The following is a 26,529-nucleotide window of genomic DNA, read 5'->3' on the forward strand; positions in this document are numbered from 1 at the left end:
TATCTTGGTTCTTCCTGGGAATCAAGGCTGAGAACAACTCTTTCAGATCCATTCTCATGGACAAAGTACAGCTAGTGCTGAAGGGAGGGACTCCAGAGAAGGGGCTTGACCTGGGGGGGAGTTGCATCATCACTTGTCCTCCTAATTGGTGCTTTTTATCAATTATGCTAATTTCCTAAAACCTATAAAAATGTACTCATCCCTGTGGGGGTGGGCTTTTGTGGACATCTTTCCATAACAGCCTCTGAAGGCCTTCAAATAAAGATCCTCTTTTATATTACTTCCTTACTAAAATTATCTCAAGTTTCATTTCCAGGTCGGGCAAAAGGCAATTATCTCTTGTCCTTAATAAAAAGGACATTAGAGACTAGTAGCACTTTGCCTTGTATGCACACCTTGAACTACTAGATTTTCATACTTAGGATTATTTAAAATAGAGGTAACAGGAATACATTACAGTTTACATGTGCATATCATAATAATGCATATCATAATTATGAATATGTTGCAGTTTAACAGGAATTAATTATTGTCATCAATTTATTTTTTTTTTTAACTTTAAAATGAATTATTTTCACTATATAACAAATGTGGTAGCTTAGCATATTTAATTTTCATTTGTTGCATCAAATGTTGCATGATTGTAGAAAAATAGGACAAAATTGGCTTTTTAGAATATTTTCCTATTTAACTTGGCCATTTGGAAATTAAAGTGACTCCATAATTAGGTGTTTTTAGAAAACTACAATATTCACAATTTGTAGTCACAGTTTAGAACTATTTTATACAGTTTCATTAAAACTGTCCTAAGAGCTTCCTTAGTTAGCAAACAACACTGATGTAAGCATCAAATCAGTGAAGATACATAGAACATATATTCTGATATAGATTCCATAAAAAGTCCAAAATACATATAAGTGAAGGAAAACAAGTGAAGGCTTTAAAAGCATCTGATGCAAATATATCAAAAGCATTTTGATGCAAATATTTGGCATTAACAGTGCTTACAATATTGTGCTTGCTGAGGAGTGAGGAAGCTTATATGAAAGGAATACTTTAATTTTAAGATGCTTAAAATGAATACATGTTCAAATAGTTCTTGTACTTTTTAATCTAATAAATTAGATATGGTCTAAAGTAAGATCTGAGCACAGATCCGCAGCTCATTTATACATTTAGAGACGTGTATAGTAGTATTCACAGAATATGTGCTAAGTCAAGCAGCATTTTTAACTGAAGTGTTAAAATGGCAGATCAGGCTTTTCAGTCCCTTGATAATTAGAGCCATATAAATGACAGCATTTTGATTCGGTTTAATGAATTTTTTTTCTTATCTTACTATGCAATGTCAGTCTCAACACATTCCTGGGAAGTCTCAACACTGTCATTTTGATGAACAGAGAAACCTTAAATTTACACAAATCAAAGGTCTAGTATTGTATAGTCTTTTATCAAGTCAAACTCGGTACAATGTCAAGAAAAATATTTTACTTTTTCTTATTATGGTTTCTCTAAAATAAAACACTAATACATTAAATCTGAAGTACTAGCTGGTTACACCAGCAGTGAATACCTTGTCCTTAAAATTAATATTGAAACAGCAATTGAAAAATAGTCTTCTAGCTATGGTTAGTAATAAATTTTATTTAGAAGCTTCCTCTTTTCTGAGTCAATTCAGATAAAGTATTTTAAAAGAAAAAACAAATTTGCCATTTCTGTTTCTGCATCTGTCTCCCTCTTGTAACCATCTTTGGAGAAGAACAATAAGGAATGTGACTTAGCACTCTTCTATTACAGAGGCAAAGGACAAAGAAAGATTTTCAGTGTTGACTCACCAGTTAAGATAAATGTAATTGTTACCACCACCCAACCCTGACGGGGATGTTCTTCCTTGACAAATGCTGATGGAACACTTGTAATAGTAAGAAAAGCTGAGTTGTGCAGAGAGGGCTGAATTTCAGGAGTTCATACACCAGAATATATAGAAGTGGAAATTACTTTAGAAATACCACTAGGCTTTACCTTTCTGATCTACAACCTATACTGTAGTTCTTGTCTACACTGAACAGTGATGGAAAAACCCCACCATGTGCATACATAAATAAATACAGATAGATAGATATGCCCATGTATACATGTAACTTCTAATTCTGTCAGTGTATCACTTGATACATTTCACAGATCAGTTCAGAAAAGTGAAATAGAGCTCTTCTTTCCCAAATGCTGCAAACACTTAAAAGTTTGGTTGTTCTCCTTCCTCACCAAGTTCTAGCCCACTGTTCCTGAAATCCTTTTACCACAGTTGGCTCAGTTTAAAAAAGTCATGAAAACTGTTTGAGAACTATGGAAATGCAGAGCACTGCCAACTATGTAAAGTAAGCCCCTGAGTTAACAGACCAAGGAATTTTCAAACATCATGAGAGTATCATTAAGTGGGTATGAAAAACTGGATTCATGAAATCATGCCTTGGACACTTCACTGAAACACCTAATTAACTGGAACCTACTTGTTCATGACTCTCCCGAGAGTATGAAGAAGCTGATGGGCTCATTTTGTGACAGCTGGAAAAGGGATTGGGTGGGAACTTTTTGAGGAATTTATTTGTTTCTTAACACAGATCAAGTTTACAGTGCACCTCAAAAAAATAATTACACCTGTGCAAAGGGGAACAACACCCTGCAACACAAAGGCAAGAAAGAACCATCATGACAGACAAATATATTTAAGCATTATCATGCAAGAAAGTAATTGTGCAAGTACCACCCTAGGGACTTAAGTTTCTCACTTTCCTTTTCAAGGTTGCTGAATGTAAGCTATTGGTGTTTGGCTGAATTATTGAACAGGAATCAGAGAGTGACAGTATCCTTCAGCAATGACAAGACATTCAGCTGAATTAGATTCAAGAGCCAGTCCTTACTTCCCAGGCTGTAAAAAGTAATGAGCACAGCTCTGCCTTTCAATGGTCTTTTTATTTCAGGAAAATTAGATTAAATACTGCATTTCTAGTGATCACGACTTAAAAAAACTCCAACCCAACAATCTTAAGAACATCCCATATTTGCAACTGAGTTGCACACGTTTCAAATTTAGTTTTTTTTTTGGCTGACCTTGATGAAAACTTCCTCATTCAGCTTAGCAGAAATTGTACTGAATTACTATGTTACTATGCTCAACCTCCCCATAACAAGCAAGCAACAAAATAGAAAAGCAGCGCAGTTTGCTGCATCAGAAATAAGACCTCAAAAAAGGTGCTCAGAACTTCATTTTCTTTTTCTAACTCTGCACAAATTGTAGATTTGTACATCACAAACAGGTGTTGGCCCTGCAAAATTGACAAGAGTATGACTAAACATTTGTGGCACCTTTTATAAAGAGTTCAGAAATTAACCTAGAGACCTTTTAGAAAATGCCAGGAACAGAAAAACATGAACCTACCAACAGACACCAGGGAAATGAGAACAAGCATTTTGATTAGCTAAAAGTTGGAGAAATTATGTCTATTTCTGAAATCCCAAAATAAAATATATTAAATAAAACAATGTTTTCTTTGCTGTGCACATACGCAATTAATCCCTTGGCCCAAATTTACAGCTTTTACCAAATCTAAACTTGACAAGAAGTCATTTTGTTTTGATCATGACTACACAACTTAACTCAAACCACATGACAGAAACAACACCATGGAATAGAAAACTTGGTAGGAAAGCATCCATTTTTACTGCACTCTTAGCATATTGTGGAGTTTTGTTAAACTGAAAAATTGTCCTAAAAAACTACAGCAATGTTTGAGGTACTCCAAATTTACTTTAGCAAGTATTTTCAGTGATCTCTGATATATGTACTGGACTATACATAAAAGCAAGCTGTCTCTACCATATCACAAAAAGAATTTGAAATCGCTTGTGAAGGAGTCAACAGGGGAAGTTTAGGTTTGCTGTTAGGAAGAGATTCTTCCCCCTGAGGTGGTTGGGCAGAGGAACAGGCTTCCAGTGCACTGGTCATGGTACCAAGCCTCAGAGCTGGAGGAGCCTTCTGACAATGCTCTCAGGCACACAGGATTCTTGGGGTGAAGGGCCAGGAGCTGGACTTTGATGATCCTTGTAGACCCCTTCCAACTCAGTATATTCTATAATTCTGTGAACTACAAATCAAGTGTGAACTGAAGAGAAATGCAAAAGTAGCATAAAATTTAAGCACCTTGCCTCAAACTTCATTAATTTTGTCATACTCGTAAGAATTAATTCAAAGGGACGGAATGGACATAGTCAGAATTATAAACAGAGGAAGCAGCATTTTAGTTCCTTCTTACATGACTCCTGTTTGGAGTTAACCCAACCTAGAAAGAACAGGTACTGATGAGCACAAGTATAAAGTACAGGCCTTCTGAAGGGAAGGATATGGAGTATTTCTATTGCATTAGGCATTTAATCATTATTTCATATGACAGGGGAAAAAAGGAAAATAATTATACAGTAAACACACATTTAAAAGCAGATGTTCTAACAATTATATATAGTACTCTTTTCCCACCAGTTTTCCCTTTCTAATACTACAGCTAGTGTTATTGCTACTCAAAAGAGGACTGCTGACCCTACTAAGGCAACATTTACACTTCAGTTGACAACATTACATAAAATAAGAGCAGACATGTAACTCCTAAATCTTATTTGTGGGCAGTTTCTTATAAACTGAGATGATTTATTTGGATCTATGACCAAAGGAATACACTAGTTCTCCTAATCCACATTCTGATAGGAGGCCATTTGGTACTACCTACTCTGCAGATATAAATGACTCATTAATGCTCTGTGAAGGGAAAAAAAAAGTTGTGATTGCAGCTAAATCAAAGACACATCAAGGATGTGATGCATCTTATCATCTTAACTTACACCAATTCAGTTTGTAATTGAATATTTAGAATACTACTCTGACAGACTAAACAAAATGTTCCTTTAACCAAAATTCTCATCCAGAAGAAATCTCTGAGAAACCTGAAAAAAAAGGGATATTCTGTTTCTAAAGACCTCAATATACTGGATGGACCCTCACATGCTATGCCATCCAACAAGAGGCAGGATGGACTCACCTGGTAGGGCAGAAGCTTTCTGATAAACTGAAACAATCACTTCAGAAACTACTAAAAAAAAAAAGTCTGAAGCAGATAAAGACACTTCACTCAGTAAGCATCAAACAGTACCTTTACAGAAAGCAGCAAGAGGAGCTTGAAGGCGTCTTGTGACTTTTTATTTTCACTCTGGTTACTGTGCTTTTGGAAAACAGTCAGCCCATGGCTAATTAAGTCTGCCTGAAGCATGGTGTTGGACTAAGTGATCTGAAGGAGGTCCAATGCAAACTAATTCTTTGATGCTAAGATTCCTTTATTCATATAATGGCAACACTACTCATTTCCAAGGTGAAGAAGCTGGAAAGTCATCATCAAGAAGAGAAGAGAAGAGAAAAAGCCTAGCACTCTGCTTTTGAAAATGAAAACAGCAAATCCCTATGCCCCAGCAACTTCACCACTCCCTTTCTAAAGGGAGATCTAACTATGGACAAGACCTGAGCAAGGAAGGTTTTCTGGTGTGATGGATTATTTTGTTTTAGGGAGTGAGGTTTTTGTTTGTATTTTAAATCAGGACAACCTAGAAATCAAAAAAGGGAGAGACTTGGCAAAGAGGTGGAAAGTAGTATTTGATCTTACAAAAAAAGGAAAAGCATTGTGCAGAGGGGGCAATAGTGTGTGGTCTTAGCTTGAAATTGTCAGACTTAGTTTGGACTTTATGTGATTTGGTGGAGTTGTCTGTGAGCCCATTAAAGGAGTGCATACTTCTTATGCATGTCCTCACTAAACATAAGAGTCTAAACCTCTGGCTTTAACCTAAGGTTGATACTTGATGCCCCTGTTACAGCATCCAATTAAAACAGAACTTGAGTCAGCTAATGAGAACAGATATTGATGAGGGTCTCTCTCCAGATGGAATGAATGCAGAAAGGGGCTCTTAAATTCTGACTGTCTAACAAACAAGCACCTTGGCCTATGCTGGGATTTGTAAAACACTTTAGTTCTACTGTACAATGATTTCCTAATGAAATTCTAGAAGAGGCCTACAACAAATGACGTAAAGCCTAGGTTTTATTTTGACATGGTGAATCAATCTGCTTTCTAGCAAGCCATGTCAAAAATAACCCATGAAAGAAAATGAAATACAATAGCTACCTTTACAAGTCAAAGATACTTCTCTGAAGTACTTATTTAAATATAGAACATATATATTTGAATCAAAATTGCCAGCTAATGAAGAGCTTTTCTTATTATGGCCAGTCTCATGAACAAATTGGTCACCTCAGAAGAAGGAAACTACATCTCAGGAGATGTTATATTGCTTAGCTCTGCACTTACAAACACATTTCCTAACTCTGAAATATATCTAATGTAATACTACATATCATGGCAGCAGACAGCCTGGATCTGTAAAGGTGGTCATGGTATTCCTATTTCCAGATGAATTATCTGTGATACCATGAATATATCATATAAAATATAGCTTTTCAACAAAAAGGGACAGTTCACAGGAAACTAAAAACACCCTACATTAACAGATGGTGAAGCATTTTAAAAATACCAGTATTATTACTCAAACTTATTATTGCTCAAAGCTTAAGCCTTTCATTTACAATTTATAAAATAGCCATTTATAATAAAATTACAAATAAAGTTCATATATTTAAAAGTATATTGTTGTCCATCCATGAAGATATGGCCCTTTATTGTCTAGTAGATTCCATAATGCAAATGGGGACAGCATTCTCAAGGATGTGTAGCATTACAGCCATTTGGGCTTTTTAATTATTTTTTTCACATCATGAGATGGACAAATCAATATATCAAACTAATTCCCAATGTGGCAACACCTGGGAACTTCTTCCAAATTTATAAATCGCTTTTATTCATCTTTTCAAGCCCTACTTTCAAAACTGAACTTAGATGCTGCCCTCATTCCCAAAGGCGTCTGCTCATGATTCAAACAGTAAAAAAGTGCAAGTGATAGAAACAATTTGTTTTACTTCTATTATTCACAGATTTATACTAGAATTATAAGTGTTCAACAAAATAACATTTCAGTTACAAACTGTAAAGTGGCTAGGAAAGCCAAAACCAGCAGATGTTTACAATGGAAACATTTGCATTGGAAAAGGCTTCCAGAAAAATCAAAGAACAGAAAGCCAGAACTTACCTAATTTACAGCTGTTGACAGTATGAATTTACTTTCTTACTAGGTCATCAACATATAAAATGTCATTGGTATCCATTCTTCCATCTTAACCCTTTTTCTTGTAATTCTTTCCAAATAGTGATTTTGGGTTAGGTTTAGATTTAGCAGTTCGATTTTATTTTTTTAAAATATGTTTTATTGAAATCATTCAAATGAAATTCATTTAAGAAGCTTTATGGATTGCTTCTATTAAAGCTTGCTAAACATTAGATTATTTTAGAAGGCAAACAGATCCAGAAAATGTCAACAGTGACAGGACTGATACACGGAAAACATGTGACATTGAAGAAGAAAAGACATATTCCAAAGGCAGCTAAATTACTCTATATTTGAAGATGACCTTGAAATTCCCACTAACCCATTTTTCCATTAAGAAGCAAAAATAATTTTATCAGTGGCACTAGCCAAATTTGTGAAATATACCTTCCAGTCCTACACACAATAGTTCAATTATAACATCTGGCAAGCAAAAGATATATCTTATTAACAAAGGATCCCTCCTATACAAATAAAGACTACTTGACAGGCTCTTCCATTTCAATAAACAAACACACCAAGCAAAAGAAATCAGATGAACCTGGAATGCTGCGTATTCCCAAGCACTCAGAACTACTGAAATGCATAATGGAAGTGCTCAAATGACCAGCATTTTAATATGCCTCCTATTCTTACTTCCCATTTATGGCAACACATGCTAATCACTGCAACATATTTTAAGACCAAAACAAAAAATATAAAACAATATCAGATGTATCTCAGTATACCCAAATAATTTAGATTCACATCTATCAGAAGACGCAATATAGCTTTTGCTTCAATTTTACTGTTTTGCTAGCTAGTGAAGTAAATGCCTCCTGTGAAATATAATTTCCGAGTGATTTAATGACAATTAGAAAAGCAAACAGCTATGAAAAATAACATTTTAAAGTGAACTGATTAAAAAAAGCATCTCAAACCTCAAGCATACTGCATGAGTGAGCAGTTCCTTATTCACAGTTGCATTATAAAGCAAAATGGAAGGATGCAAGTTGCAATCATCAGGTATCCTCTACAAAAGTATTTTTCTTATTTCACCACCTTTCTTCGTTGAGGCAAGTTTCTTTCATTGTTCTTTTGTTCAGACACCGAACACCTTCTTAAACAGCGTGCTAACGCAGCCTTCGCAATCTCTCCTAGGAGCTTTAAATTACTAAATGACGCCAGGAGAATTTCCGGGCTCCGTACCCCACTGCCCAGGCCGTTTCACCTGCCCTGCCACAACAGCCCGCGGGCTCCGAGCACGCTCCCGCAGGCTGTGCGGGGACGCTGCAATGGGTCCCCGCGAAGGCCCCGCGTCCCCTCGCACAGCATGCGGCTACTGCGGGGCAGCCGGCAGCAACCAAGGGCAGCGGGGAGGGACGCGCCGCACCAGGCGGCCGCCGCTCCCGGTGCGCGAAGGGCGGCAGGGGCAGCCCCGGGCAGCGGCGGCAGCACTCCCCTGCAGCGGCGGGAGCGCCCCGCGCTGTCCTCAGTAGCGGAGCGCGGTCGGACGGCGGCCCAAGGCCCCGCCGCGGCTGCCGCCGGGCCCGGACCGCGCCCGACGAGCGGCAGGGGGCGCGCCGCAGCCCCGCTCCCCCCCGCGCGGACCCCGGGGGAGGGGAGTGCTCCGCCGGGCTCCGCAGCTCCCCCGCTCCGAGCCGCCCTCGGCACCCCCGCCCCCGGCCGGGGCCTCACCCGCTGCTGTCGCTAAGGACACTCTCCGCGGCTCCCTGCGGGATCTGGCGGCGAAGAGGTGAGGGACGGCGGGGCTCGGCGCGGCCGCGGCACGGGCCCCACTCCGGCCGCTCCCGCCGCATGGAGGGGGAAGGGCTGGCCGGAGCAAGGGGAGATGAGGGGGCGTGGAGGAGCAGAGCCAGGACGGGACGGGATGGGGAGGGATGGGGGAAGTGCGGGCGCGGAGTTCAGCGCCGACGGGAGCGCGGGGGCCGCTGCCGCCGCCTCATCGCCGCCCGCGCCGCACCGGGGCCGCGCCGCCGCCCGGCCGCCGTCGCCCGGCAACGCGCGCGCCCCCGCTGCCGCAGGCGCGCAGCTCCGCGCGGCGCCCCGCGCGCTCCCGACGCCAGCGCACGCGCAGCCTGCACGCGGCGGCGCGCGCCGGCCTTCCCTCCCCCTCCTGACGCCAGGGGGCGCTGCAGGCGGGGAACGGGAACGGGGAACGGGAACGGGGAGCGGGAACGGGGAACGGGAACGGGGAACGGGAATGGGAACGGGGAACGGGAATGGGAACGGGAACGGGGAACGGGAACGGGGAACGGGAACGGGGAACGGGAATGGGAACGGGCAACGGGAATGGGAACGGGGAACGGGAATGGGGAACGGGAATGGGAACGGGCAACGGGAATGGGGAACGGGAACGGGAATGGGAATGGGGAACGGGGGACTGGAATGGGAATGGGGAACGGGGAACGGGAACGGGAATGGGAATGGGAACGGGAACGGGGAACAGGGAACAGGGACCAGGAATGGGGGACGGGAATGGGAATGGGAATGGGAATGGGAATGGGAACAGGAACGGGAAACAGAGACTGGGGACAGGGAACAGGGACCAGGAACGGGGAATGGAGAACGATGAACAGGGACGGGAACAAGGAACGGGGACAGGAACGGGGAACAGGGACAGGGAATGGGGAACAGGAATGGGATCGGGGACCGGGAATGGGAACGGGAATGGGAATGGGAATGGGAATGGGAATGGGAATGGGAATGGGAATGGGAATGGGGACGGGGATGGAGAAAGGAACGGCAACGGAGAACAGGGATGGGGATTGGGGATGGGGGACGGGAACAGGGAATGGGGATGAGGAATGGCGAACGGGGACAGGAACAGGAAACGTAGGGAACGAGGACAGGGAATGGGGAACAGGGACGTGGAATGGAGAACAGGGACAGGAACAGGAACGGGGATGTGGAACGGGGAACAGGAACGGGGATGGGGATTGGGAACGGGGAATGGGCTCACCGCTGGGCAGTACCGAATTGAAGGAGTGAGATGTATGGTTGGGCTCCAGAAGAGAATGGGAAATGGGAGACAGTTTCCCCTGGCGTTGTTCCCTACAGACATCTGACCCCCTTGCTGAAACAGGAGGAGGAGGCTTGGAGAGGGCAGATGGGTGCCAGGCTGTTTATGAGAATATTGTGTTTTCCCAGTTTTGCAGGTCACGGGGTTGGAGGATGAAATAGAGGACATGACCAAATGCAGGTATATTTAGGCATACCTTCGGGATGGGCCAAGATTAACATATGTAGGAACTTAAATCTTTAGCTAGGTAGGATCCTCCAGCACAGGATTAATAAAATTTGCAAATACTTTAGGCTTTGTTTAAAACACTGATATTTAAGGACTAGATGCTTTGAAGATCTCAAGGCTAGCATGTAGTTGCTTCCTATCAGTTTCTGTGCTGCTGTATCTTCAGATTCCCAAAGCATTCTGAAACCAATACCAGCTTTCCCTTAGCAAATGAAATAGCCGGTGCAATTGGAGTGACCCACTCATAAGAAAAAATATGGCAAATTTAAAGAGTATATTTTGAAAGCTTAAAACCCCAGTGGGATACAGAAAGAATCTATTCCCATTTAAGAAACTCAATAACTTAAAACAAATTTCATGACTTGGGATGCACCACTTTGACTCATCCATTTTCTGATATTTAGATTTTACAGTATTACTGCATGTTCCACTTATGATGGTGACTTGTACCTAAACCAGCAGTATATTAACCCAAGTTCAGTTCTGTTGTGTGTTTTACTGGAGGCTTTTCTCCACTATTCTTTATCTCTAATATTTCTTTAAATGCTGTTTATTTCATAAAACATGTTGCAGTTTTTTAAAAATGCAGTTAGAATATTAATAATTAATAGTTCAGTTATAAGGGCCCTACATTGCATCACTACATCTGGGCTTGTTTGATTAAGTGCTGTAGCAGGGATGACTATCTAGGGAGAAAAAGACCCACATTCTTCCAGTTGGAATTGTTCTGAACTAGATTTGTTTCATAATGCTGAAGTGTGCAGACTGATGTTAGACTGTTAAATGAAAGCAGCTGGGGATTTTTGCACAAAAATTCAGTCCTATGCTCAATGAAGCAGGGGAGTATTTTAGCCTTGGTTTCATTCTGCATAATACCATGACTTCTTTTGAAATCTCTGCCTGTTAGCTTTCAGTTTAAAAATGATTGAACATCAACAGCAAAGTTGAATTTTTCAGGATCAGCTGCAAAATTTTTTCAGTCTCGGTTTAGTCCTAAGTCCCTTCACTTTCTTGGAAAAATCCAGTCTGCATGCTGCGAAAAACCAATCGTTATTTGGATCCCACATATCAAAGTTAGCACCAGAATAAATAATACATATCAGTGTGGCAATTTCAGATCATATAAAGAACTGTCAGACCCACTTTTTCTAGGAGAAAAATTGAAACACAGACATTAAAACACTTGACCAAAGCCAATAAGCACAAATTGAACGCTACCAATTTGTATGTGCTGGGACTGCAAACTTTTTGGCCATTTTGAAGTGCTTTGAAATGTGGAGATGTAATATTTTCTCTCCTTTTATAAAACATGGAGAGAAAAATAACTGCTAAGGCTTGTGGGTGGGTTTACTTCCTAAGAACTTCCAACTAGTTTATAACAGTTTGTGAAGTGGTTCTCTTAGTGTCATTCAAAGCAGAGTAAAGGAACAAGTTGAACTTACATTCTCATTTTCTGCCCTCAACCTTTTAGCTTAGCCTGTAAAATCAGGAATCAAAAATAGGATAAACAGTGCAAAAGTAGGCTGGGATTCGCATCACTCCTGTTTGAGGGTATTTTCCTTCTCTCCCTCTTGTCCTCACCCTGCTCTCACTCCCTCACTATCTTAGCAACAAGATTCACTGGCTGACTGTAGCTAACTTGTCTTCTACCCCCTCAAACCAATTAGTTCATCTATTTAAATCATACATTGAAGAAGCCTGCCCCCTTTGAGCACACAGCTCATTTAGGGCTCAATCCTACAGTCTTCAATTTTTAAGGCAGCAGAGTTTGCAATTGACTCAAATTATGTGAGGATAAGACCTTTTATGTTCTAATTTATTTACAAAAGCTGTAGCATGATGAAAAGGGTGCTGGTGCTATCACTGTTTACCTTCACCTTTTTCTTTATTTGAAGAACACAACAGTATAGGGAGAAGTCCTTAAATAATGGAGAAAATAACTACAACATCTTCTATTCACAAAACATCTTCTGTTCACAACTGCCGCTTATTCATTATCTGTTCCAGAAAATTGCAAACATTTGATTTGGTGAGCAATTACAACATTCAGTAGAAAACTCAGAGCATGCATGAGAAAACAGCATTGTAGTAGTAATGACTACAGCGAGCCTTTTTGTCTAACCTTTTAATCAAAATCATGAGCACATCAACAGTCTTTTAGCGCATATTTTAACAGAATGCTAAACATTGCACAGATCTCAGAAGGAAGCCTTCTGCTCTTTTTGCACTCCTCACAACCTTTGGCATAATGAGGTGTGACAAATTGATTTAAAATGTAGTTGCAGGAAGAAGGGCAGGCGAGCTTTGCTCTGCCTTGTGGGTGTTGTAGTCGTTTTGCAGGCTCTGTGCCTGGGCAGCAATAGGAACCTGGACTCGAAGTCCCACAGCTCCCGCTAGAGTCTGCCGCACAGGCTCAGAGCCCATATGCGAGGAGGGGGTGACTACATTGTGTCTATTGTATGGTTTTTTTGTTTTGGTTTGGTTTCGGTTTTTTTCCCCCCCCCCCGGCATTTTGCGCGTTTCACGGGAGGTGTAAATCGGGAGTAAAAATCATGGCAGATGAGCAAGAAATAATGTGCAAACTCGAGAGCATCAAGGAGATCAGGTATGTTTGCTTTGTGCCCCGTCGCTTACATGCAGCAGCTTTTTCCTCGGGGGAGCGGAGGAGTTGCATCGATCTGAAAGTAGCTATTGTGCTACTGAGGGAAAGAAAACTACCGCTGGGTTTACGATGAGAGCTCAAAACACATTTTTCTAAGCAGGGAGGGAGCATCTGCTGCTGGGAATCGCCGCTGGAATGCGTAGTGGAGGGCGGTAATGGTCGTGCATTTCCAGAGCAGCAGCCCTGAGTGATAGCACGGGAAGGCGGAGTGCGCGGGTGGGAAGGACTGAGCAGCCCCAGCGTAGCTGGGGGGAGTGGTGTCGGGCCGTGGGTGTCGTAGGGTTTTATTTGTTTGTTTTGCTTTGAAGTCCTCTGAATTAGTATTTCATATTCATGAGGCAATGAATATATTATTTTGCCCCACTCACTCCCAGGCAGGAGCCTCGTCGGGCTGAGAAGGAAGGGGGGATGGCAAGGAAAGGAGTCTGACACTGAAATCTGGGGCCGGAGGTGCCCTCGGGCAGGACAGGGCTGGGCAGCGCTGCAGGCACCGGCAGAGCCCATGGGGGTGCAGGACGGCCATCCATCCACCCATCCATCCATCCATCCATCCATCCATCCATCCATCCATCCATCCATCCATCCATCCATCCATCCCCGCGGCGTTAGGGCCCTCCGGGGAGCGGTGGATGCTCACGAGAAGGGAGCGGCTGAGCCTTAGCGGCTTCTCTGCCCTGCCCTCCCCTTCGGCCAGGGAGCGACCGGGGAAACCTCGCGGAGATCTCCCTGCCTGCTGCTTCTGGCACGGCCCGGGATGCCTGGGGATGGGGACACACCGGACCGGGGCTTTTTCTGCTGTCCTCTCCTGCCACAAGGCCGGAGCTGCCTCGGGCTGCGCTTCATGCAGTGCAAACCACCAGGAATTTGTATATAGCGTCCTTTATGGGGTGAGTTCAGGATGCTTTGGAAGAGGGGGCTCATAAAGAGCCAGGCAGGGTAGAGCACGTGCCCCCATCGGGAGCGTTTTTCATAACTTTAGGTAGGGCATTTCCACTCTTGGTTTAGGGCACCGATTTTCAGGATCAAGCCTGAGGTGTCTGTTTAGCTGGAAGTGCAGCTGAAAGCCAAAACACGTTAGAGAGGACAGTGATTTTGATGCTGGGAGGTGGAAGGCATGCTGACGGGGAAAGGCCAGAGCAATGAAAAGTGTTTTGGGACATGCCAGCCAAAGAGGAGCTGTCAGAGAGAAAGAGAAGAGAGGGCTGGTGAGGAACCACAGTTCCCAGCTGATCACAGGGACTTCTGGATGGTTACAGCATGTCTGAGAAACACACTTTATCCATGGAGCAAGTGGATTATGCACAATTAGCAGAGTATGGGCCTCAGCCTTCTTCAGACAATACCACAAAGGTGAACAAAGATCAAGCAAAAAGATTTGTCTGTCTAATATCCCCAAATTATTTGTAGAAAGAGATGTAACAGTGTAAGAACAATTATTTTCTACTCAACTAGTACACAGGCTCTGTTTTAGAAAACAGATCTAAGTGTAGCCTACTACAGTGTGTGGTCCAATTACTGTAACACTTAATTTAAATTATTTTTTTCAGTGAGAGTGGTATCCTGTACTTGGAAATTTAAAGTGCATTCCGTTTTCTCATCACATATTCAAAGGTGATTGATAAACTGCACTTGATGGATTTTTTCTATTATTTTGTGGCATAAGGTAGAGCAAAGATGATGTTTAGATTTAGTGTACAATGACATATCAAAAACGTTGCTTGAATGTATTTTAAATTAAAAAAACAGTGTCAAAAAGCCAGTCCTACTTGCAACATTGATGTCCATTTTGAGTCACCTTAAACAAAATCTGATCAATAAACCTATTTATTCATTCCCAAATCTTTTTAAAGAAGCTCGCATTCTATGAAAATTTCCTTCAAAATAAACATGAGATTTCCCTATGTTTACAGATTCACCTTTGATAGATTTAGCAGACTTTATTTTAATCTGCACTCTTAAAATTTATTTTAATTACATGCACTCTACAGACAGAGAGGAAAGAAGTCTTGAACAAAATCAAAGAACTTGCCCATTTGTGTAGTTGATTTTTATCACATATTAAAGACAGCTTAACTGGGTTTTGAAGGGATGTGGGAATCTGATTTTGAATCTGGAATCTGATATCTATATCCATATCTTTGTCTATAGATAAATACATATAATTTGTAGGCAAGGGAATACTGCTTTCAGTAAATCCATTGTATGCCCACAATCCAAACATACACACACATGCTTATTTATATGCATTAAATACTTCCACAGAAATAACCCAGTCATAAAATTAAGCAAATACTTAAAGACTCAATGTTATGACAGGGAGGAGATAAAAGAATGAGAGTGAATTTACTTATGAGAGATGCAGACACACATCATAAATACAAGAGAGGAAATGGGAATTTTTTAATTGTTCTGTTTTAAATCTCATTCATTCATATTATCCCTGCCCAGACCACCTGCTTCTGAATACACATTGTAGAAGTTATTTATGATACTGTTTTTATCTTTTGCAGCTTTATAAACTCCTGAAGTGAGAGAGGGAGGAACCCAGGTCATGTTATTAGCTATAGCACTTGGAATATGCAACCATAATCAATTGTCCAAGTGCTTTCTGCCATGCTCTGTTAAAAACTGATAATATTTTATTGATTTCATTATTCAGTACAAGAATTCTCTTACCACTGAAAAGCTCAGCAAAAGAGCTGGCATTGGAATTCAGTATTCTTCTTGTACCTCACATTCTCTCAGACACATATAGTCTCATTCTTGTCTATTGCTGCTATTGCCTTTTTTCATCTATCTAATCCCATATAAACTGACACCTCACAAAAGTCTGTTTCAGTGACTTACTGTTGTCTCTCAATCTTTCTAATTATCACTGGGATTCAGGAATAAGACCTTGCAGATGGAAAAAATAAAGGCACGACTGAAAGCAGAATTTGAAGCCCTGGAGTCTGAGGAGAGGCACCTGAAAGAATATAAACAGGAAATGGACCTGCTGCTGCAGGAGAAGATGGCCCACGTGGAGGAGCTGCGGCTGATCCACGCTGACATTAATGTGGTATGTGACAGCCCAGCTCAGCCAGTCTGACCAACACACAGCTGGGTATGAATCATTCCACAGCTTGTGGAATTGTGCATGAGTGAACTGTCACTAATGGCACTAAAGTCCATAATGTGGACTGTACAGCACCATCCCAGGATCCTGCAGAGAGTGAAAAGTAAATTTACCTCAGGATAATTGTTTTTTCCCTTTGTTGGGCAGGATATGTTGTCATAATAAGCTGTTGCACTGAGAGGATAGATAACCAAGCCTGTTGTGGCTATGACTTTACCAGTAGGCACAGTGATACCACTCCATCTGTCCCATAGAAAACAGTTCTTCCTGTTAGACTTTTGTCATTTAGCACCCAGAAACAGAAACTTTGGCAGCTAGGTGGAACTAAGAGGTTTTGAGAAAATAAATAGTGATGGTAAGTTCATAGTAAGGGCTGACCATCACGGAGTGGAATCACCAAACATCAAGAACCAGCCTGAAGGGAATTAATACACACAAGAGAAAAAACAATTTATAAACAGGGAAGATTAGCCAATTAGAGGGGCTAAATAGGGAATATATTTTAGCTCTGAAGATACCTCTGTGTTGCACTGGAAGAAAAAGCTCCAACAAGTAAAACAGTACAAGCTATGTACTGAATGTGCTGACTACATTTATTTATGACTTCAAATGTCTGCTCTCCTGTCCAGCTGCATAACCTCAGCCTGGTTTATCCTCCTCTCTTTTTCCAGTCAGATTTTCTTTTTCTCTGCTGCTTTTCCCACTTGCTGCAGTAAGAAAAGCAGAAACTTTTCCTTAGCTTGTTAGTTAACTTCTGCTAGTCAGTGTTCAGGTATCTTAGAAACATAGAAAATTAGTTTATGCTACTTTAAGCTCTTTTTTAATGTCACTTGAGTTTTCCATAGCTCCTCACTTGCTGACTTTATTTGTAGCCTCTCAGCTCTTGTTCAGAAGGTCCTGTAGGTTGAGTGCACCTTTTTAAAAGGGAAATGTGTCTCATATGTCACTTTCTGTTGCTTTTTATTTGCCCATTTTTCTTCCTCCCAATACCTGAATTCTTTCCTTTACTATTGCATTGTCTGAAATCTCTTCCAACTTGAGTGAGAAAAATCTCTTTTTTCTGATGCAATCTGTTGCTCAGTCAGAGAGGAACAGTTCTTTAAAGACATGTCCAACCTCCTGTTTCAGATGGAGAACACCATCAAGCAGTCTGAGAATGATCTTAACAAGCTCTTGGAATCTACTCGCCGGCTCCACGAGGAGTACAAGCCCCTAAAGGAGCACGTAGATGCCTTGAGAATGACTCTGGGTTTGCAGAGGCTGCCAGACCTATGTGAAGAGGAAGAGAAACTGTCCCTTGAGTAAGTCTCCAAAGCAAACATTATCTGTCTTTATGCTTTCTTTCAATTCTACTGGTCATTTTCTCACTTGAATTTTGTTGGTAAGTGGAAGAAAAAACAAACCCAAGAGGTAAGCATGAAAACTAAAAGTTAACAAAAATGGGATGTGGAGGACATGTATTTGGTAACATTCAGTCTGAATTTGTTCCAAGTTAAATTTAGGTTATTCCAAGCAGCAAACTCTACATACCATGTGCAATCTTTTTCTTTTTCCCTGAAAATTACTTCTTTAGCAAGCAATAGCAGAAGGTAATACATGAGAGGGATTCAAACCAAGTATTCTTCAATTGGGTTGTGCTGCAGAGTTTTACTTTTTGCTGCCTGCACATGGCAGTGGCTTTTATTTTTTTAGCCAAATAACTGTGACTGACAGCAAGTTTCCCTGAGATGTGGAATAGATTTGTATAATAAATCACAGTCTCATTTTTGTGTATAACCTAGGCAGGGGAGAGTGACAGAATTAGCTACGATTCAAAGAACAGTGTCCTTTGTTTAACAGATCACTTTTAAATGCAAGGGATGTTTTAATATATATTTTCTCTTATTGCCCAGCACAATTGACATAGTTTTCAAAGGCACACAGTTTTCAAGATTTCCTTTGTATTTCTATAGAAATGCTGCTTTACACCCTAAACACCTTGGAACTCCAAAGAATGTATTAATCTGTTTATTAATCTGCTGTGTACAAAAGTTATTAATTTTATCAGAATAAAATAGAAAAACTGTTTGACAGAGGTGCATCTGAAGCTATTGTCTATTTTTCTTCTATACATATTGTCTACTATTTATGAACTAGTCAATATGAACTAATGTAGGCAATTTGGCAGAAATTGGTTACATTTTTTTTGTTTGTCATTCTTTTGTCTAGCTACTTTGAAAAGCAGAAAGCAGAATGGCAGACAGAACCACAGGAACCTCCCATCCCAGAGTCTCTGGCTGCAGCTGCAGCAGCAGCCCAACAGCTGCAAGTGGCCAGGAAGCAAGATACCAGACAGACAGCAACTTTCAGACAGCAGCCACCTCCAATGAAGGTCAGGAGACGGAATGTGCTGGGTTTTCTCTTTTGTTGTTGGAATTCATTATGTTTAGGAAGTGATCAATATTTGTGAAAAGGAAAATTACGTGTCCCGATTCTGATTTTCCTTGCAGTGGTTCAAAACAAGAGCAAGCAGTAGACTTGTAATAGTAGCACCAGTCATCAAGGGTTAAGGGTGAGAATCTTTTAGGACTTAGGAGTCACCCTCAGCAGAGATGAAGGCAATTCCCACTCTTGTGTTTCACATGGGAGCCAGGCACGTAAGAAAGAGAAAAAAATATTAGCGAAAGAAAAAGTAGTAGCTCTTAGTTAATGTCATATGGAGTCATATTAAAAGCAATGCACATGTTTTATGAGGGAAATTACCAATGGTATAAATTACCAGGAAAGGTAATTGCTTCTGCAGTTGGGATCTTCAAGACTAATGTGGTTTAATGTAATATAACCACAGGCAGTTAAGTGACAGTTTTACTCAGCTCCTTATGTAGTGAGAAGAGTTATGTAGTTGTATAGGGATATTTATCCCACCCAGGTTCCAAAGAGTCACTAAGAAAGCAAACTGATGTAGGTACACTCCAAAGTAATATACTTAATATCTGTAGTTAGGCAATTGAGAAGCCTTTCTGCAAGTAATAAGCTTCAGTCAAATATAAATTAAAGGGCTTACTCTGAAGCAAAAGGGCAGAGTTCTGCACCTCGTGTTAAATATGTGGAATTCATCCAATCACCTGCTCCTGCCTTCAATTCTGTGACATTGCAGTTGGCCATCACTGTAACTTCTCTGACTCAGTGAGCTATTAGGCAGGTAAACACCTTTAAAACATCACTGTAACATTTAACACAAAATAGAATTTAAAGTTACTGATCCATGTATGAACCACATGTCTGCAGAAATGTAGTTTTAATTCAACAAGGTGCTCCTGTTTTTCAGTTGGCCTGAGATTAAAATCCACGTACCTAGACTGTGTAGAATGTAGTACCAGTTTGCATTTGAAGGCAAGGAGCCTTGTTTTTGTCTGTACTGTAACTTAGGGTGTGATACTCAATAACCCTTGTACCAAGGCCACTTTGATGTTTGTAACAAGAGGCTGCAATTGCATTTCAGGCTTGTTTGTCGTGTCACCAACAAATCCATCGGAATGCACCCATATGTCCCCTCTGCAAAGCAAAGAGCCGATCTCGGAATCCCAAAAAGCCCAAGAGGAAACAGGATGAATGAAATGCAGAAGATTGATAAGCTGTGTGACCTGTCCCAGTATTCTTCCAGTAGAATGGCAAATTTGCCCAGACTTTACTGAATTGCAGACTCAAGTATGACCGTCTCATTGTTTTCTATTTAAATGCGATGTAAGCACAATGTTCCTGCTCTAAGTTCCTTCCAGTCTTTAGGATTTGGTTTTAGGAAAGTAAATATTACTGGTGCTACAGTTTAACATTTCAGTTGTTCCATCTTTTGTACTCCTAAACAAACTGGAATTCTTTGTGCAAGTCTCCTAAATGTCAGGCTGCTTCTATTGACCAAATGTGATTACCACAAATGCTTTTATGTTCTCTTCTTAAAAAGCAGATGTTACCAAAAGATTATCCTGATAACAGGAGACTATTTGAAGTGCTGAAATAGCAGACTGTCTGTTTCACTGAAGAACAATTTGTTTCCCAATCTTGTAAGGCTGGGTAGGTTTGGGTATCCAATGGAACTCTTTTTAAAAAGGAAATGTTCAGGGAAAACCAGATTTGTTATACAGAAAATCAATGCATTAAGGACATGCATGGGTTTTGATTTACTGAAGTTGATTGTAGCATTCCCTCAAACTTGACTTAAAACATGGAATGGTGCTGGCTGCGTATGAATTTCTAAAAATTATGTAATTTTCCATGCTTTAACATCTTTACAGGTTTATTATTTTCAGTAGTCAAAAGACTGATTGACTTAAGAACAAGGCTGAAATGAACTGTATTAGTGCTCCTTCTAAACTCTGCAGCTGACCAACACACTGTGGTTCTCTAGAAAACATGCATGATATATCCCAGATCTCTTTGTGCATAGACTGCACATCAGCCATTCTGCATGTCTTCTGTTCTGGTTTCTACAGCCAAAATCTGGCAGACATATCCTCCACTGGAGCATAGGAAAGTTCAAGAACATGCATGAGGAACAGTGTCAGCTGAAAATTATGTATTTCACCAGAACCAATGAGTTTTGGTGTCACTGTCCTTCTTCAACCAAAATGTTCTCATTTTTTTCTCTTTTAATAGGTCATTTTCAAATAAGCTTTACTTCAGGCTAGTTTGTATTCTTATTCCTTGTGTGCCAAAAGAACCCTGACTAAAGCATCTGGAATAGATCACTCCCTGTATGTCTTCCCTTTGTTTCATGTAATGTAACAACAGTTCTTGCAATGGGGAGGATGGCAGTGATCCACTTACAGAACTGGCACTTGACATTTACTCACCTCTAATCCCAGTTTTGTGACCACCTTTGTTGCCTAAATTGATCTCAAGTGTTAAATATTCTTTTCAGTAACTCTGGGATGCAGGAACTGCTTGTTCACATTCTTATCTCTTTAGCCCAGATTTCTCTCTATTATTATGTTACAGTGGTTATACTGAGAATTTGGCTTTTTAGATAGGAAGAACAGGGAAGCCCCAAGTCTCTGCTCCAAGAACTTTGCCAAATGCTGGCAACTGTTATAAATCCTCATGATGCAATTTTGCTGGCCAAATCACATGTGTCACCATTAATTTCTAAGTCTGCCACAAAGTACATGAGTGATTTACTGAATATAACCCTAAAACTTAAGCCAGGTTCAGGAGATGTTCCCCCATTTTAATGGTACATTGTCAAATCATTGGTGAACAGCAGACAGAATGTGGACCACCTGCCCCTGAAATTATGTGAAGAGCAGATAGTGCTAGCTGAATTACAGGGATTTGGTCTCTGAGATAGCAATAATGGAAGATAGTCTGACTCCATGCTCCAAATGGCAATAGTGTGTTATATGTGTTTTGTAGCACAAATACTGGATTCTGCCGTTCTAAATGTCAGAGCAGTCACATGCTGTGTGCCCTGTTCAGAGCAATTCCTCTGGAGTTGAAGGGAAAATGCACAGTTAAAAGACAGTATGTGGACTTCCCTGAAGTGCATACATGAGAGCAGCATACTTTGATGGTAGCTGTACATAAATTTAAGAAGTAGTGACAATGGAGTGGGCGAATGGTCTGCAATGAAGTAGTGTGAATAGAAGGATTGATTTGTAGAGGCTTCGACTTACAGTTCTGAAATAGGTGGGGTTAGTCATAGTTGTTTTCACTTGACTGTTACTTTGCCAGGTTCTTTCTTTCTTGGGAGATCCCTGAACTGAAGAATACTTAAGGATGCACCATTTATTAATTTAGGTACAACAGTTTTGTATTTTTACTTTTTTAAACTAGTTTCATGTGTTTTTGTGTTTTACAAGGTTAGGTTTGGGGTTTTTTTTAAAAAAAAAAAGTTAATATGACATACTTTGTTTGCATCAATTGTACTAGTATTTACAAATTTCCACTTTCTTTACAAAGTTCTGCCATATGAATAGCGTGCATTGCTGAGAGTGAGTGTAACTGGAGATAAGTCAGCAGGGTGCCTCAGCTGCCAAAAGGGCCAGCCACAACCTGGGGTACATCGAGCACAGCATTGCCAGCTGATTGTCTCACTCTGCACTGCACTGCACAAGGTGAGGCCTTGAGCCCTGGGGGCAGTTTGGGATGCCTCAATGCAAGAAGGACACCAGACTATTACAGTGTTCTAGAGGAGGTGTGTGACCAAGATTGCAAAAGGCCTTCAGGACAGGACCTCTGAGGAGCAGCTGAGGACACTTGGCTTGTTCACTTTGGAGAAAAGAGGGCTGAGGGGTGTCCTCATCCCAGCCTGCAATTTGCTCGAAGGGGAAGCAGAGGAGGAGGTGCTGATCACCCTCTGTGACCAGCAACAGGATATGAGGAAATAGAATGAAGCTGCATTGAGAGAAGTTCAGGGACACCAGGAAAAGGTTCTTCTCAGATAGAGTTGTTGGTCACTGGTCCAGTGACCCAGGGAAGTGGCCAAAGCACCAAGTCTGTCAGGGCTTGAGGAGCACCCAGATGATGTTCTTAGCCACACTGTTTAATGCTAGATAGTCCTGTGAGGAGCAGGGAGTTGGACTTGATAATCTTTATGGGTCCCTTCATACTTGAGATATTCTATGATTCTAGCCATTTCAAGGAGATAAAAATATGTATTATGTACTAGGGGACCATGGGGGTGGGGGCAGGGAAGGAAGCAGTGTCTTTTATAGGGAAAGAGTATTCTTTTCTTTCATGGAATAATCACAGAAGTTTAACTGAAGAACTCTTCTCGTGACAGCCCCAGGCTCTTTTCTCCCAGGCAACTCTCAAGAGACTGGAGGAATAATTATGAAATATTGATTTCTTAGTGTTCAGACAGAAGAGGAAGCTGTCTGGTACAGTTCTTAACAAAAGTCTACTGCAGTTTTGCTTCATGGAGCAACAATGACTTCTTCCTTTGTATCTAAAATCTTCATGGATACTTCGTCACTTAATTTTATTCTTAACTGGGTCAAATTCTCTTAATAGCCACAATGAGGCTCTCCTCAAAGCTTAGGAGACTTTCATATTACTGTAATCTGTTTTAACCCTGTCTTTGTCATTGTTTTTAAAAGGGTATCCAAGGTAACTGAATTCTCTTGGTATAGATGGTTTCCAGGGTCTTTTCCTGGTTCATCAGTTGCCCCAAAAGATAGTCCTGTTGTTCTGAAACCAAACAGAAAAAAAACCCAAATAAAATTCCAAGCCTTTTGCCCTGCCATCAACCCTAAGTTTGTAAGTAAAAGGATGGAAACACTGTACTGTATCTAAATGCTTTGCTATAGAAATTTTCATACCCAAGCTAGGGTGGATCAGTTGTCTGAATTTCAGTGCCAAGGATACCATTAACTATAGAGAAAATGTAAGGCAAATTTAAATACTTGCACTTCCTGAATTCAACCTTAGCTTTACAAACAGGACCCTGACTGAACCTGACAGTGGCTTCAATTTACATAATCTAAATTTGAAAGAATGGACATTGATGTGTTATTTTAATTAGCATACTATTCAAGAAATTAAGACTTCACTAGTACTTTAAATAAATAAAAAGTGCTTTATTCATTTATTTTACAGTTTTCTAATTCCTCCAGCATACGTTTTCATTTTAGTATTTAGGTATTCTAGCAATATCTGGTGTTTTCACTGGCTTCTGTGTTTTAAGTATTTTACTCCTGTGCCTCATAGGAGTAGTAACAGTGTGAGATCTGTTTAATTTGTCTGTACAGTCCTTTTTAATAAATGTTTGTTTCATGTCATGCTTTCCTCCTGCAGAGTATTTTCACATCTGTTATTTGCTTATGCAAACTAAGAAGCCCAGGTGGTAAAACTCAGCTCTCTGATTATACAGGATACACTTAGCCACAATTCTATTATACCTTTATAGAAACCTTATGGAAATAAGTATGGGGAAAGAAAGATTAATGAGCTTTAGAAAACAGAAGGGAAAAGAAGATAGCACAATAGGTTTTAACACAGCCAGACTTCTCAGTTTTACCTTCTAAAGTTATATTTGAAAGCAGCAAGAAACACAATCCCTTCTCCAACTTAAAGTACAGGATAGCTGTTTTCTTAGGAGCCCTGCTTTGCCATTAGGAGATTAAATCTACCAGTGCTTGCTAGAAGTTGCTTCTCTCAGACCTGGAGATGAGAGTTTATGGGAGCACTCCCTAAAAGTTTATGGAGTTTAATGGAGATGTTTGAGAGTTTATGGGAGCACTCCCTAATCCAAGTCTGTCAGGAATGCCCACATATGCTATATACTGCAAGCAAAGGAGGTAACCTACTGCATGTAGGTTATGAAATGTCATTTCATTTCATAATGAAAATTATATGAAATGACATTTCATAATGATGACAACATTATAATGAAAAGAGTTCTGAGAAATTAAATTAAAATGGAAACAGTAATGAAAACAGTTGTGAGAAACAGCATAACCCATTGGCATAGCTGGATTCAGAATGCCCATCCCAGACCTCACAGAGCCTGGAACCTGAGACTGGTTAAATATAAGAGGCTTTTTTTTTTACATAGGTACTCAAAACACATAAACCACAAAGTCAAACAAGTACCAATCTTCCTTTGTACCATAACTAATCCAAGACAAAAGAAATAATTTTGATACCTGTTAATTTTGTTTTGCAATATGAGTTGTTCAGCCTTTGAAACAACCTGCCCTAATTTCTGTTCATCTTGCTGCTTTTTTCAGTTCCTTAATCCTAATCTCAGCTGTAACATTACTTGTAACAGTAGTCACAAAGCTAATACACATTCATACCTTCCTAAGAACTAACACTGAAATATTCCCTGTAACTAACATCAGGTTCCATCACATTTTCCTGAGTTTATCGAGATTCTGCAGTAAAATGAGCTTCAAAGCCCTGGATCTTCCTAAATTTAATATTAAAGTGTAGCATTAAAAATTATCTAATCTATTTCAAGGGAAAAAAAAAAAAACCCAAAACAAAGGACCAAAGCTTGTCCCACCCTTAAAACGAATACTTAAAAATTTCTGTTGTCCTCTTCAGGCTTTACTCTCACCAGCATTACTCTTAACTTCCCCTCTTCACCCTATTCAAGTGAAGTGGTTTAGTGGTGGATTTAGCAGTGCTGGGTTAATGTCTGGGCTTTGATGATCTCAAAGTTCTTTTCCAACCTAAATTATTCTAGGGTTCTTTATCTCTGTCCTGTTCCCCTTCTTTGCCTCAGTTGCTGTTCCTCTCTCTCTTTTTTTTTTTTTTTTTTTTGTCCCTGTGTTTTCTGTTTTTCTCTGTCCCATTCCCAGCCTTGTGCTTTCCCTGTACAACCCCAGCACCAAGCTGGTTTCCTCTTCCCTTTCCTCTTTCATCTTTTCTCTTCCTCTATTCCTCTCTTTCTCCTCCCCTTCTCTCATCACAGGCCCTGCTGCTTGCTCTTGGTGGAGCAGCTCTGTCCAGCCCCACTGCTCCAGGAGCTGACCAGGATCTGTCCCCCTCCAGACTGACCAGTGCTGCTCTGCAAACAACCACTGAGGTGTCCCGTGGGCAAGGGCAGGGGCAGGGCCCCCAGGTGAAGGAACTTGCTGAAGGAACTTACCGTGAGCATGACAGAATAAACCCTTATCAGCCACCCTTGCTTTCCCTTTGCACTGGGCAAGGGGCTATGAGGAGCCCTGGGCAGGAGATGATGCCCAAAGAGAATTGGACAATGGCCTCCTGCTCCTACTGGACTCCAGCAGTGGGGCCTGATGGTATCTCTGATCCTGTACTCATGGTTCTTGGACAGTTTTTTTATGTCTCTGGGTCACATTTTTTGTTTTGGTCATACAAATACAGATACATAGAGGCTTGAAAATAGAAATGCAACATACTTCTGTACGTATAAATTTTTATTAATGAAACAATAAAGGGCTTGAAAATGGGATAAAATATGATCTCTGTGGAGGGAAGAGGAATAGTTCCATGCACTCAGAGGTTTTGTGTCACTGCAAGGGTGAGCTCTTGGATGGACCCTGCATCGCTGCTGCTGCTGCTCCTGCCAGCCCTCAGTACTGCAGGGCTCACTGCAGCTGCTGCTGCTGCTTCTGCTGCTGCTGTTGCCAGCTCGTGATACTGCAGGGCTCACTGCAGCTGCCAGCCTGTGGCACTGCAGGGCTCACTGCTGCTGCCACTGCTGCAGCCCACAGCACTCCAGGGCCCACTGCAGCTGCCAGTCCA

The 26,529-nt window shown here is 41.0% G+C and overlaps 2 protein-coding genes across 4 annotated transcripts in view; one reads left to right on the top strand and one right to left on the bottom strand.

Annotated features, from left to right (window-relative positions):
* Nucleotides 1-9,257, bottom strand: part of ZC3H12B (zinc finger CCCH-type containing 12B) — a 31,129-nt gene extending 21,872 nt beyond the window's left edge. Inside the window, exon 1 of the mRNA XM_015626420.1 lies at nucleotides 8,989-9,257. The gene's annotated coding sequence lies outside the window, so the exon portion shown is untranslated. The remainder of the gene's footprint in view (nucleotides 1-8,988) is intronic.
* Nucleotides 8,944-24,099, top strand: ZC4H2 (zinc finger C4H2-type containing). 3 transcript variants are annotated; one of them, XM_015626424.3, is made up of 6 exons: nucleotides 8,944-9,046; nucleotides 10,462-10,513; nucleotides 16,110-16,281; nucleotides 17,467-17,639; nucleotides 18,547-18,709; nucleotides 19,820-24,099. In XM_015626424.3, exons 2-6 carry the CDS (start codon nucleotides 10,500-10,502, stop codon nucleotides 19,931-19,933), a joined length of 636 nt encoding a protein of 211 aa, XP_015481910.1. In that variant the 5' UTR covers nucleotides 8,944-9,046; nucleotides 10,462-10,499; the 3' UTR covers nucleotides 19,934-24,099. The 3 variants fall into 3 exon arrangements, with proteins under 3 accessions (XP_015481910.1, XP_033370070.1, XP_015481909.1); XM_033514179.1 differs by lacking the exon at nucleotides 8,944-9,046 and adding an exon at nucleotides 14,771-14,834 and having other exon boundaries at nucleotides 10,474-10,513; XM_015626423.3 differs by lacking the exons at nucleotides 8,944-9,046; nucleotides 10,462-10,513 and adding an exon at nucleotides 12,458-13,166.
* The last annotated feature ends 2,430 nt before the right edge of the window (nucleotides 24,100-26,529 follow it).

Source organism: Parus major, chromosome 4A (genome assembly GCF_001522545.3).
Source record: "Parus major isolate Abel chromosome 4A, Parus_major1.1, whole genome shotgun sequence".
Classification (NCBI taxonomy): domain Eukaryota; kingdom Metazoa; phylum Chordata; class Aves; order Passeriformes; family Paridae; genus Parus; species Parus major.